The following is a 12,745-nucleotide window of genomic DNA, read 5'->3' as shown; positions in this document are numbered from 1 at the left end:
AATTGATTAGTTAAAATACTTCAAGTTACAGTGCAATAATTTTATTGATGATCTGAATGAAAGATTAAAAGAGAAAGGGAAAACATATTCTCTTATAGCACTTCCTAAAAATCAGGCAAAGAAATACATTCTACTCTTCATCCAACATACCAATCTGCTTGCCATTTTCTCTGCACTTGGCAATTCCTTGTATTCAAAGGCCACAGTTTTAGGAAAGCTGACAACACAAAAATGACTGACAGGGAACTGATAAACAACTATTCATAGAACAAATTACTTTAAAATTAGCAACAAAACAATTTATATTACTTATGATCTAATAAATATTGTAATTATGGTACTAAAAAGCTCTTGGAGAACCATAAATAATGGAAGTGATTTAAAGTAACTATTCACCAAGCAGCTGAGACAATGAGATTTCAATAGGTACATAAGCAAGAGTGAGAATGTAGCAAAATTTCAGACGAGTCCTCCTTCAAAGCTACTGACTACACGGTCGCATACATATACCCGCACAGTTAAACTGCAGCTTGAATGGAGTGAGAGGTTATATCAGGTATAGTGGATGAGGGGAGTAAGGAGGTGGAGAGTGGAGGTAAGATTGGGAAAGGGTGGCTGATGGCTGGAAGGCAGAATGGAAGCAGGTGCACAGAATGGAAATGTGGCACCAAGGAACCTCATTCTGCCCAAAGGCAGGGGGAGTTCTGTGCAATGCACAATGATGGGAAGAATCGGATTGCAAAGGTCAATTCCAAGAAGCTGACATTGGAGGGTAGGATTCAGATGGCACAAGTTGTGATGCAGTATATATTGTTGCGATGTAGTGTATTGTGCTTAGCAGTGTGTTCTACCACTAGATAACCAAATGCCCTTGGCAACAGTTAAAAGGTACCCATTCATCCTCACGTATAAGCGTTATTCTAAAAGTAAAGAATGTTTTGATCTGGGTAACCATGCAATTCTTCCATCACCCTCACCATTATGTCACAGAACTTACTACTCATTTGTGCCAGCATGATCTGACAGCGAGCAGGAACAGTTGTTTACTGTTTATTTGTGCGGTTTTAAAATGTGTGACAAAATTAATGATACTGTCAAGTGTGTGATTCATAGTGTAATATGGTCTTTGAATTAAAAAAGGTCCACCATATTGAAATTTGCAAATAGATAACCAAAGTTTATGGAAATGTGATGAATGAAGCTTCAGTTCACAAGACGGAGCATTAGTTTGATTGTGGGCAAATGAATATTTGTGATGAAGAATATCACGCTGACCCGAAATCAAGGATTGAGGGAAAAAATTTCACAGAGCAGATATTTGACTATTGATTGAGCTTGCCTTTAACTGACATTTCACTAATGGTTTGTGGTACCTGATAGTATCAAACATTTATTTCCACATAAAAATGTCCATGCTCAATAGCTTGCAAGTGTGGAAGACTTAACAGTTAACTGTGAAGAGCGGCATGGAATCCTCTATATCACGAACATCAAAGAGTAACTATAACAACGCCACACTGGTAGCCTTGTGGTCTAGGGCACCTTGCCACGGTATGTGCAGCTACCCCGTCGGAGGTTCGCGTCCTCCCTTGGACATGAGTGTGTGCGTGTTGTCCTTAGCCTAAGTTAGTTTAAGTTCGATTAAGTAGTGTGTAAGCCTAGGGACCGATGACCTTAGCAGTTTGGTCCCATAGGAACTTACCACAATTTTCCAAATAACTATAATGACAAACTCTAGTCACATGGAATGTTTATACACCACTGTACACACACATTTTCGGGGATAGAATGAGATGCCACCTAACTCCTCCCCTGGTATTAATGATATCGCAGATTAAACTTCACATGTCGCCCTGCGTGTGTTGCCACCGCTTTCCTGAAACCTGGAATTGTGCCACTAGAGTCAGTGGTTCGAATGGGATGTGAGGTACCAGTCTTCAGCGTCGTTTTCTTCTCCAAGAATCCTGGCGCCCATAGCAGCTCATGCTGGCCGTGGGGTACGGAGACACTGTCAGGTGGTATATTCTTATCATCTCATTTGCCACCTGCAGTTCTTGCTGTGTCCAATGCATCAAAAAATGTGGGCTTGAGTAAATCTAGTGCGATGGTGGTAGGCATACTATTTATTCTAATCTGGAAGGTGTGGCTGCCTTTGCTAATCACAAGACATGGTCCATTGTATTGTGGCTGCAACAGGTTACATACTGTCTGTGCCATGGTTTCAGGTGTAGTTGCCAAATTTCTTGAGGTATAAGTGCAAATTTTGTGCCAATGGCAAGAGGTTATGACCTCTTGACGACTGGCGGTGTGGTCTCTGATGTATGTGTATCATCTGTAATGCCGTTATTTGCATGGTAAGCTCCACTAATTGCGACTGGAGTGATGCTAGTCTCACGGCAGACATATTCTCTTGCAGTGGTGTTGGTGTTGACATGTTTGTTGCGGGATACATTTCGACGATCCTGTCCGCTGTTTGCACTAGTGCATTTAAATCACCTATGCACACTGTCAGAATTGTTTGTGTGTCAGAGGGTAAGTGGGACAACCAAATATTGTGCAGTACGTTGTTGTTCGCTGTGTTGCTTGCCAATGTGTGCAAACAGCATAAAATATGTGACGGGGTTCAATCACCTAGCTCCTAAGTCTGTAAAATCTTCTCTAGTTGCTTTGCTTCAGATTGTGACAAGAGCATCACTAGTGCGTTCTTAATTGACGCATACCATTAGGCATTGGGTGATGTAGCAAGGATAGCTTGTATCTCAGTGGCCAAGTCATCTGTTACTGCTGCGACTACTGCTAATATCTGCACACGGACAAACTGGCTTTCAAGCTGCACAAACCACAACGCCATGTCCTGTTGCCAGACTGATGGAGGTTTAATAGTAGCCCTATTAACTATGCTGCTCGTAGCTGCTCTGTGGTGACTGGTGGATTGTCCATTTTCATGCGAGAACGAGTGCGGTGCGGCTGACATGGAAGTACTAACACTCATGTTACGATGCGGTGCAGAACACTGAAGTCGACGTGGTCGTGTTGTTGTGTTATTGTCATGGTCAACAAATTGTGGTTTCTGGTAGAACTAAACATTTATTTCCACATCAAACATGCCTATCCAGGATAGCTTATAAGCATGGAAGGCTTACCAGTTAACTGTCAAGAGCGGCATGGAATAGTCTATATGACTAATGTCAAAGAGTAACTATGATGACAATACCAGTCACATGGAATGTTTATACACCATTATACACTTGCGTTTTGGGTACAGAATATGATGCCACAGTTCTTTCCAAATTGATAGTGGTGATTTTGGCTATAAAAAGGCATGTGCCAGGTGGGTTCCTCGAATTTTAGAATATGAACACAAGAAACAATTAATGGGAGCTGCACCAATTTTTCTCACTCAAATAAATAATAATAATAATAATAATAATAATAATAACAAAAATGATTCTTCACTGTGCTTTTTTATGATAATGCTCCCCCATATTCTGCTGCAATGACAGAAGATTGGCTTTGGCAGTTCTGAACACCCACCTTACAGCCCAAACTTGACTGAGTGCTTACCATCTTTATCACAAGTTGAAGGACTTTTGGGCATATAGCACTGTGGATACGACAGCAAACTGGAAGACGATATTAGTGACTAGTTCAACAACTTGGTGGCAGTTCAGGCGGCACAGGAATACATGTGGAATGTTATGACACATGTTTAAATTTGAACACCTAATGCGTAGAAAAATGGCTAAGATATGAATACATGTTGTAAAATGAGTAACAAATGTTTTTTACTTTCAAAACAACTCTCGTAAAAAAAAAATAAACCTGCAGAAGTTATGGCAGAATTAGTATATAATACAATTGCTTTTACAGATGTTCCTGATAGAATAGGATATGCCTGTGATAGGCCTGGAATAGCATGTTCCTGGATGGTTGAAACCGACAGGTCTTGCACCTATTTTTTTTCACAGTGGTATGACATGCGACAAATGGTTGCAAGTAGGTGCAACATCAGGAAGCTCGATGATATTTCATGCGTTGGGTAGCAGTGGAATACCACTTTGGATGGGATTGGAAGAGTGTGAGCAGAAATGGTCCTCAGTTCTGGGCACAAAAATATGTGGTGGTGTTACTGTCTGCGATGATCTTGGTTGATAAGCAGGCTGCGTCTTTGCTGGTTCTTTAGGGTGGTCAGAGAATTAGAGGGATGTGTGGATGTGGCGTGGGAAATGTGCTTGTGAGTAACTGCTGTCTGTGAAGGCCTTAGTAAGACCTCACTGATTCAGCACCTTAACTACTTGGGCTGCTGTTACGTTTACTTCTTCCATTACACATTACAATTAATTCTCATTGCATTTAGAACTTATTACTTTTCAACTTTTGAAACAAAACAGTGACCAAGAAACATGATAGTGCACAAATAACAATCTCCACGAATACGAAATATGTGTGAACTCTAAGAACCAGTTTTAAATGGTTACTCAAGGATTTCGGCTGAATAGTTTGACATACAGGTAGACAGCTTTAGGTTTCTTGACAGTTATTTATTTGTAAGGTATGTCCTTCAATACTTTAATCAAACAGAAGCAAGTCTGTTTATACCATACACACACATGAACCAATAAAGGATTTTCAGTCCTCACTGGTAGTGTCTTTCATGCACACCACTATTCAGAATGTGAGAATTTGACCAAAACAAATTTCATTATTGAAAATAATGTACTAGCTGATATTGTCTGCCAGTGACATGGCAAATATTAACAAGTTTATCAGACATAGTAAGATATCCTTTATGTTCTTTATTTCTCAGTTTTCTTCTGTCCCCACAGTCAAAAGCCAGAATACCGTACCTCAAAGAAGTGGATATCAACTGTAAGTCGTAAAATTTATGTCTGTTACATGAGAACAGTAGAATCCAGTTGATGAAAATGACATCTTTGTGTTGAGTTCTAAGAGTCATGGGGAGGGGGAGGGGAGAGGGTGAGACAGGAATAGTGGTGAGAGAGAGAGAGAGAGGGGGGGGAGATAGGAAGAGGGGGTAGAGGGGGAGGGGAGGGGAGGGGAGAGGGGGAGGGGGAGGGGAGGGGAGAGGGGGAGGGGAGGGGAGGGGAGAGGGAGAAGGTGAGGGTGGAGGTGACACACACACACACACACACACACACAGGTGAGAGAGAGAGAGAGAGAGAGAGAGAGAGAGAGAGAGAGAGAGAGACAGAGAGAGTTTTAATGTTTGTGGCATAAAATTTTGTGCTTAAATTTAATAAAACACATTAAAAATTTGATTGCAAGATAATCTGAGTAGAGCTAAAATGGTAACCAGAGATTCCTAACTGTCCACCCACACCAAGTATTGAAATCATGGAAAACTTAAGAGAAAGCTTAGATAATATTGCACATAGCTTTCCTGGTCAACCCACACTGGCATAAGATTTCAATCTGTCATCAATGAACTGCAATATGTATTGCATTGGGAATAAGAGGCTGGGACAAACGAACAGAACAACACAATGTTAAACATATTTTCCAAAAATTATTTAGAGCAACTGGTGAGAGAGCCTACTCACAAGGAAATGCTGGGACAAAACAGATAATTTTTTGCTTTTGTTTTAATGAACAGGGAGATACAAAAAGTTTTAACAGAAGAAACAAGAAAAAATACAAGAAGTATCCACTTTAATTGCTCTAAGGACATTGCTAAAACCATGAAGAAATGTCAACAGAAGTGTAAAAACAACCAAGGTGAGCAACTGCTATAACTTTTTAAATCAATTATAGTCTTCCAGGTTTGCAACACAGATACCATATATGCACGACATAAATGGCAGAAACAAGGACTTGCAAAAACATGGTAATCAATTTGTATTTTGCACCATTCAAAGAAGCAGGGATTTTGGAAAGAAACGAGATTGTAAAACCATGAAAAACATACCTGTTGATGCAGTTGTAAGACTCCTTGTGTGGTTTTCTTGCTGAACATTGGCTAGTTGAGTACTCATATCAACACGCATGCCATTTAATACCATGACAAGATCACCTACTTTTACTGGTTGGGTATCATGTTTAGTTTCACTCATCATGTCTACAGTAAGTTCTAAATTCTCACATTTTCCATTGTAGTGTGTAAGGATTTCAAAAAGACTGAGCTGCTTCTCTCCTATGACTGCATCTTTGCGAAATGTGCTGTGATCCAAAAGCCTAAAGTGAAGCTGTGACTGAGGAGTAACCAACCTAAAAGTAAGGGAAAAATAGAGCACATTATGTTAACATGAATAAAGCAATAAATACTAAATTAAACTACATAATAACAATCCTGCTATCACAACAACTATACATATTTTATGCCAGAAGAACCGCATACAACAATAGGAAACAAAGTTTACATTATGACTCATCCATACCATTGTGTTAAACCATAACACCTGGAATGTAGGCAAATTCCCTTAGTAACAAATACATATAGAAAATAATAGCAAAGTCTACACACACACACACACACACACACACACACACACACACACACACACAGTGAGACAGAGAGAATAAATAAGTTACCACATCTAGAATGTACAAAAATTACACATTTAAAAACTGACAGTATCTACTGAATAGTCCAAGCAGAGACCATATTATGGAAGGGATGTGACCTCACTTCAAGCTCTGGTAGCATGCAAAGTTACACAAATGCTGAGGGCTCAACTATTCATTTCATACAGGTAGCAGAAAGTGGATCCATACGAGTTGCTCGAAAAATGTATGGAGAACAATTCCAGAACTGTCAGTTGCCTAACAGGCAATCATTTGAACCTATGCACCAGCAAATTCACATAACAGGTTCCTTTGAACCTGATGAACATGACATCAACTGCACACAAATAAGCATAAATTTTCCCATGGAAGCTGCGCTACGAGGCACTGTGGTAAATTCGACAACAAGCAGAAGTGCAGACAACTGTAATATGCACTTGCTGCTATTCCATTCAAAGCAGGCAGATTCACAGAGCACCTTGAGGGCTTCAAGCATTGGTACCTTCAACAGATGTCCTTAGCTCTCACTTTCTCTTTGTATGTGTAATAAGCCATATGTAGCACATCCCGTGTCTACAGCAATATCTTTTAAACAATATATGACCTGGTACAGATATTTGAATTGTCAATGAATACTCTCATCAAACATTGATGGTTTCACAACTCTTAGAACATGAAACAACCATGTAATATTTATTTTCCTTCCATAATGAAGGCAAGGCAAAAAGTTGCTGACATGGCAGACAAACTATTTTGTCAAAAATGCACTCTTTTTCAACAGTGGATTTCTGAAAAGTCTGTAAAATAGCTGCTTACAGTGGCCATAACCTCTTTACTGGATTCCAGATATTTTCTTTAGATGTCAGAATATGTGGCATTCAGAATACGTTGAATATGCTGAGCAGCATGGATGTTCAATCAATTTGAACTTAAAATCTCTTGGTCTTCCTTTTAAAATACCTTTGTTAGCAGCCCCACTGTTTTGCTTATTGCCTAGTGCAAGTCTCTTGTTCATACCACTTGAGCTGCTTTTGTGTCACATGTCTTGAGTGTAACTTCCTTTTGTAAATGACTGTCACATGAGTGTACAGTGTGGTGTAGTGTTATTGCTGTTGGCGGTGGTGGTAGTGTAAGAAAGGAGATGCTGAAACCCAGTGCCAGCACACACACTCCACTTGTCAGTTAGTTACATGTTCCATGGGTCACTTTGCAAAACAAATCATGATGATGTGCAGTGAGTCAGTTTACAGTCACATAGTTAAATTTTCATCTATAAAAAATAAAACAACATACATAATTTTTTGTTTGTTTGCAGATATATGTTTGCAATCGTGTTACACATCGAAATACCTGCAGAAAAGTATCACGGCATTCTGCAACAAGAGCCAAAATAAAATGGAGCAGCCCAATGATAAAGTAGAGTATCATGATGTAATTGTTTCTTGTATTTGAAAGGGAGCAATGCTACAGCAATCAATGTTGGGTTGGTGGAAGTGTATGGCAACAATATGACACAGCAGTTATGTGGCACAAACACTTCCAGTTGGTCTAACAAGTCTGAATGAAAAAAATGAAGTGGCAGACCATATCTCTGAAGAACTGGAAATCACAAAAGCCATATCCCTGTGAAGAACTGGAAATCACAAAAGAAATGAAAAGTGAAAATCAGTAGTAAATCAGTTTGCAACATCTTGCACAACATTTTGAACATGACAAAAGGTGACTGGGTTCTGAGACTACTCACACCCATTAAACAAGCCTGCCGAACTGAGACAGCACATGATGATTCTTTGGTTTATGAAATTTTGCCTCCCTCCCCAATACTCTTTTGACATGGCACCCAGTTACTTCTTACTCTTTCCTCAAATGAAGATACCACTGCATGACAGCCATTTCCAGAATGATTAGGTGATTTCTGATGTGAATCTTTTCCAAATCAGGCAAAATGTAGATTTCTATAACAAAGATATCCACAAAGTCATCCCTTGTCAGAAAAAAAAAATGTGACGCACTGAGGGATGAACAAATAAAAAAGGGACTAACAGTGTCATCAATATTTCACGGTCAGTTTGATTTTTTGGGAGTGATAATTAATACCTTATGATCCCCTGTATCAACATAATTGGTATTAAAAATAGCCACAACCTGACCACTTACAGATGGGTTCATAACAGGAAACAATATTTACTTAAGTAACAGAAGTGAGTATAAAACACTTCTGCACAATATAAACTACTTGTTTCTAAATAAAAATTCACCTATGAAATAAAATGTTCCCTAAACGGAAATTTTTCAGTTTTAAAATTTATTTTCGCTCTGTCAGGAAATATATTTTTGAGTAAATGACAAAAGATTTTGGTGGCAGCACTATTCAGCACTTTCTGAGCTATAGTCAATATTAGTAAAGATTAATTTTCTTTCGGTATTGTAACAATGGATATCATTATTCCTTTGGAATTGTAATAAATTATTTAGAACAAATTCCATGAGAGAAAATTTGTACGGTGAATCTGTAGTTAAAACATGTAACTCCTTACACAATTGTCTCCACGACAATTGAGGATGGGCAATACATTTATTCTTATGGCATACTTTTGTGCAATGAAGATTTACTTTCTTAGAGAAGAACTATTTCAGAATGTAATTTCATATGAGACTACTGAATGAAAATCAGCAAGATGTGTTAACTTACTGATTTGTCCCTCTCTAGACCTGCAGTAATGCAAAGTGCAAAAGTGACTGACATGAGTTGTTTCAGGAAGACTAAAATGAGAATTTTCCTATTACAATTCTGAACAATACAAACATGCAAAAAATTCTGAAGATTCTGTCTTGTTTAGAAGCCCCTTTCCATGCTTAATTTGTCACTGGTGTTGTATCCTTTGATGTACAGAACTGAATATGCTGCTTTTTAAAATTAAGATGATTTGCAGAAAACCCATCAATTACCCTTTCTTAACACATTATTTACAAATTCCTTTGTTGCTTTAAGCCTAATAGGATTGACTACAATACTTGTCTCATCTGTAAAAAGAATGAATTCTGCTTGAGTAGCATCAAAGGAAACACCAACCTTAGCACCCACATCCAACATACAGCTCATTATCCCCACTGACGTATGTCCTCTCTCCATCAGATACGGAAGAGAGGTTTAAAATTAAACTCGGAAGATCAGGAAAAAGCAAAGTGATCAGGAATTTTACTATCTCCTGGGCCAAATATGTCTAATGAAAACATTTCCACTGTCAGAATTCAAACCAGTCACTCCTGAGAGAACCACAGCTGTAAAAGCATGTTTCAGTAGCCTCAGTAATAAACACAAAGTATCTTGATGAAAGATGATACTTTTTCCCTTTATTTTTCAATCCAAACCTATTTTGCTACCAAGGTGGTTCAGTAGACTTGCACAGAATTTGTTAGTTATTGTTGAATCTTTTGTAACACCTATTTTATCCTAGAAAACATTGGCTTCATTGATTAACTTTTTTCTGATGCTAGAAAACACATTTCCACCCACAGCTTTGAAGCTTTTTGTTCTGATGTGAAAATGTAGACCCTTAACTCATTTACAGAAGCAAATCACTGAATAAAATCAAACTTTTTTTTTAAATTATCCAAACATTACTGAAAATATTGTTTCCTCATTTACCTTTATTCTCCAACACACAAGGCATTCACCTTGTACACAGCTTTCCATATACCAATTAAATCAATGTGGCAACAACTCAATAAGAGCAATTCATGGTGACAGGAGCTCTCATTTTGGTAGCTTAGTACCAATACTATACACCACAGAACTCACTGTGATGGTCTGTACTAGGAAATTTTGTAATGGCTTTTGAGATTGATTTCAAAATACCAAATAAATTAACATTCATGTAGTATACAAACTGCAATGCCATTATTCCTCTCTTTGAACAGGCTATTCGCTGGTTTCAAGTATTAAGAGACCAACTGCCACTACAATCTTCTGCTGATGCCAGCAAGTCCACAAGACTAACCTGAGAACAATGTCTATATGCAGTATAGTTAATATTTCATTTCTTCTAGCAACTGACTGATTAGCATCAATTAGGAACTTATGGGAATCCAAGGCTTAACAGAGTTCAGTAAGTGGGTCAAGTACTTCGCAAATCTCCTTGTGCAGCAGTCTTTTAACTGGAAACAACAATAACAACATTCAACTGCTGCTGCCACTACCAACAACAACAACAACAACAAACTGTTACCACCTACTCTGTGCATCTTTAATCATTCATTGTACATCATCACAATCACTCACTGCCTGATATCACACTGTGCACCATTGATGTTTTCATCTATGGTTGCAGTACTGTGGTGCCCATTTCAAACAGAAATAATTTATTTATAGGTTTTTCGTATCGAGGAGTGCACAGTGTATAAAAATTTTTAACAGTTCGTTAATTATTATACATACCTCATGACATTTTTATCAAAATGCAATATTATGCAGTATTTGTTATTCCATACATTTACCAAATACGATATGGCTCTATGGTGATGGACCAAAAAAATCTTAATTGATGCTACAGTTTTGTTTTTCTATTCACTCCCTTACTGTACAGAAGCAGCACTTGAGCAAGTAATCCTTCACAGTTTCACAGTTAATTTGAAACGTTTCCAATGTATTATTATTTTTGTGAATTTGGATAATAATCTTTAGTTGTAATCTAAATGATTTCAAATTTGCTCATTGTTTGCCCGAAGTACATCATATTTCAATACTGAGTGCCTGTAAGCACTAAATTTGGTCCTGAGATCATAATATCATATACAGCTTCTTAGTATTTGTATCATGAAACATGTTTTGCTTCACTTTCTGTTTATGTGGTCTATATTTAATTTCAAGATCAGTTATATTCATACATCAAGAAAATTTGTACTCCCCAATTGTTTGTCTATTTATTTCAATATGAATATTAGTTTACACCCTCTTCCTGGTGGTGATTATGTCCACTGCAACAGTTTTTTCTCGATTTATAATCAAACTGTTTACATCCAAGTACTCTACTACATTTTTATGATGGCCTTAACGTTGTCTTTAATACTTCCTGTAATTAAGAAACTGGCATCTGGAGACTAGTATAATTTTCTGTTGTTACTGTTTATATCTAAAGCATTTACACTATGTACAGACAACATTGCACTCAATATGGAATCTTTGAGAACTCCACGTCTGACCACTAATAAATCTGAGTAATGGGTACTGACTGTGCCGCTTACTTTGTGTGTTACCTCTATGAACAATTTTCTTTCATGTAGGTATGATTTAATCCAGTTACAAGGTCCTCCCATAATATCTAAATTCTCAATCTTATTAAGTAATTTATCATGACAGATGGTATTAAAAGCTTTTGAGGAGTCTAGGAACATGCTCAACATATGTTCCTACGTTCCTACCTATCTAGAGCCTATAGCACTTCATACAGAAAAGAAAAGAGCACTTTCGGCTTCCTTTTTTAGAGATTGCCCAGCATATCTTTTTCACAAAGAAATCTAGGATTTCATCTATCCCTGACAAGTGTTTTAATTTTAGTAGCTTCATTTCTTCCTATACTACCTGTACATTTGTTTGCATGAGAAATACTATGTTATCCACCTCTTCAGTTTTTGATCTCATTTGTGTGGGATGTTTATGGCTGATATTTTCCTCAAAAAGTTTTCCCACTACATTTACGAAAACAACATGAGCTACATGCTTTGGTTTACTGATAATTTACAAATTTTAATTCAATTCATATTTGTTTCTTTACAATTTCAAATAGTTTTCAAGTTACTGGGCACGTTTCTTATGTATCTATCAATTTCCTTAGTCCAGTCATCATACAAATGCCTAAATTGCAGATACTGAGATAAATGTTCATTGAATGGAAATTCAGAGCAAATAATTTTATAATGGTGAGGTACGTAAGTTACCCATCTGAATGCCACGAATTCAGCAGAAGACTTATAAACAAAACCATCTGTCAGATCAAGTGGACACTTCTCTTACACTATCCTCACACAGGGCTAATGCGAAACAGCACTCTCCAGCAGCACATGTTGGTTTCATCTGGAGCACAAATCTCTGAGAACCCATTTCCAAAAAATGGAGAAGTGAGAAATAGCTGTGTATTCTTTATCAGCAGTCATTGAAGATGATCACAATACAACACAAAGGAGATTGTGTACATATTAGTGGACCGAAGACACTTAAACCATT

The 12,745-nt window shown here is 37.7% G+C and overlaps 1 protein-coding gene across 1 annotated transcript in view; it reads right to left on the bottom strand.

The window, feature by feature from the left end:
• Nucleotides 1-12,745, bottom strand: part of LOC124774931 (E3 ubiquitin-protein ligase Su(dx)) — a 141,089-nt gene that overhangs the window by 83,541 nt on the left and 44,803 nt on the right. Inside the window, 1 exon segment of the mRNA XM_047249619.1 lies at nt 5,927-6,225. Within this exon segment, the coding sequence (XP_047105575.1) occupies nt 5,927-6,225 (299 nt within the window).

This window comes from Schistocerca piceifrons, chromosome 2 (genome assembly GCF_021461385.2).
Source record: "Schistocerca piceifrons isolate TAMUIC-IGC-003096 chromosome 2, iqSchPice1.1, whole genome shotgun sequence".
Taxonomy (NCBI): Eukaryota; Metazoa; Arthropoda; class Insecta; order Orthoptera; family Acrididae; genus Schistocerca; species Schistocerca piceifrons.
The sequence above is the reverse complement of the archived record's forward strand: the minus strand, read 5'-3'. Positions and strand labels throughout refer to the sequence as shown.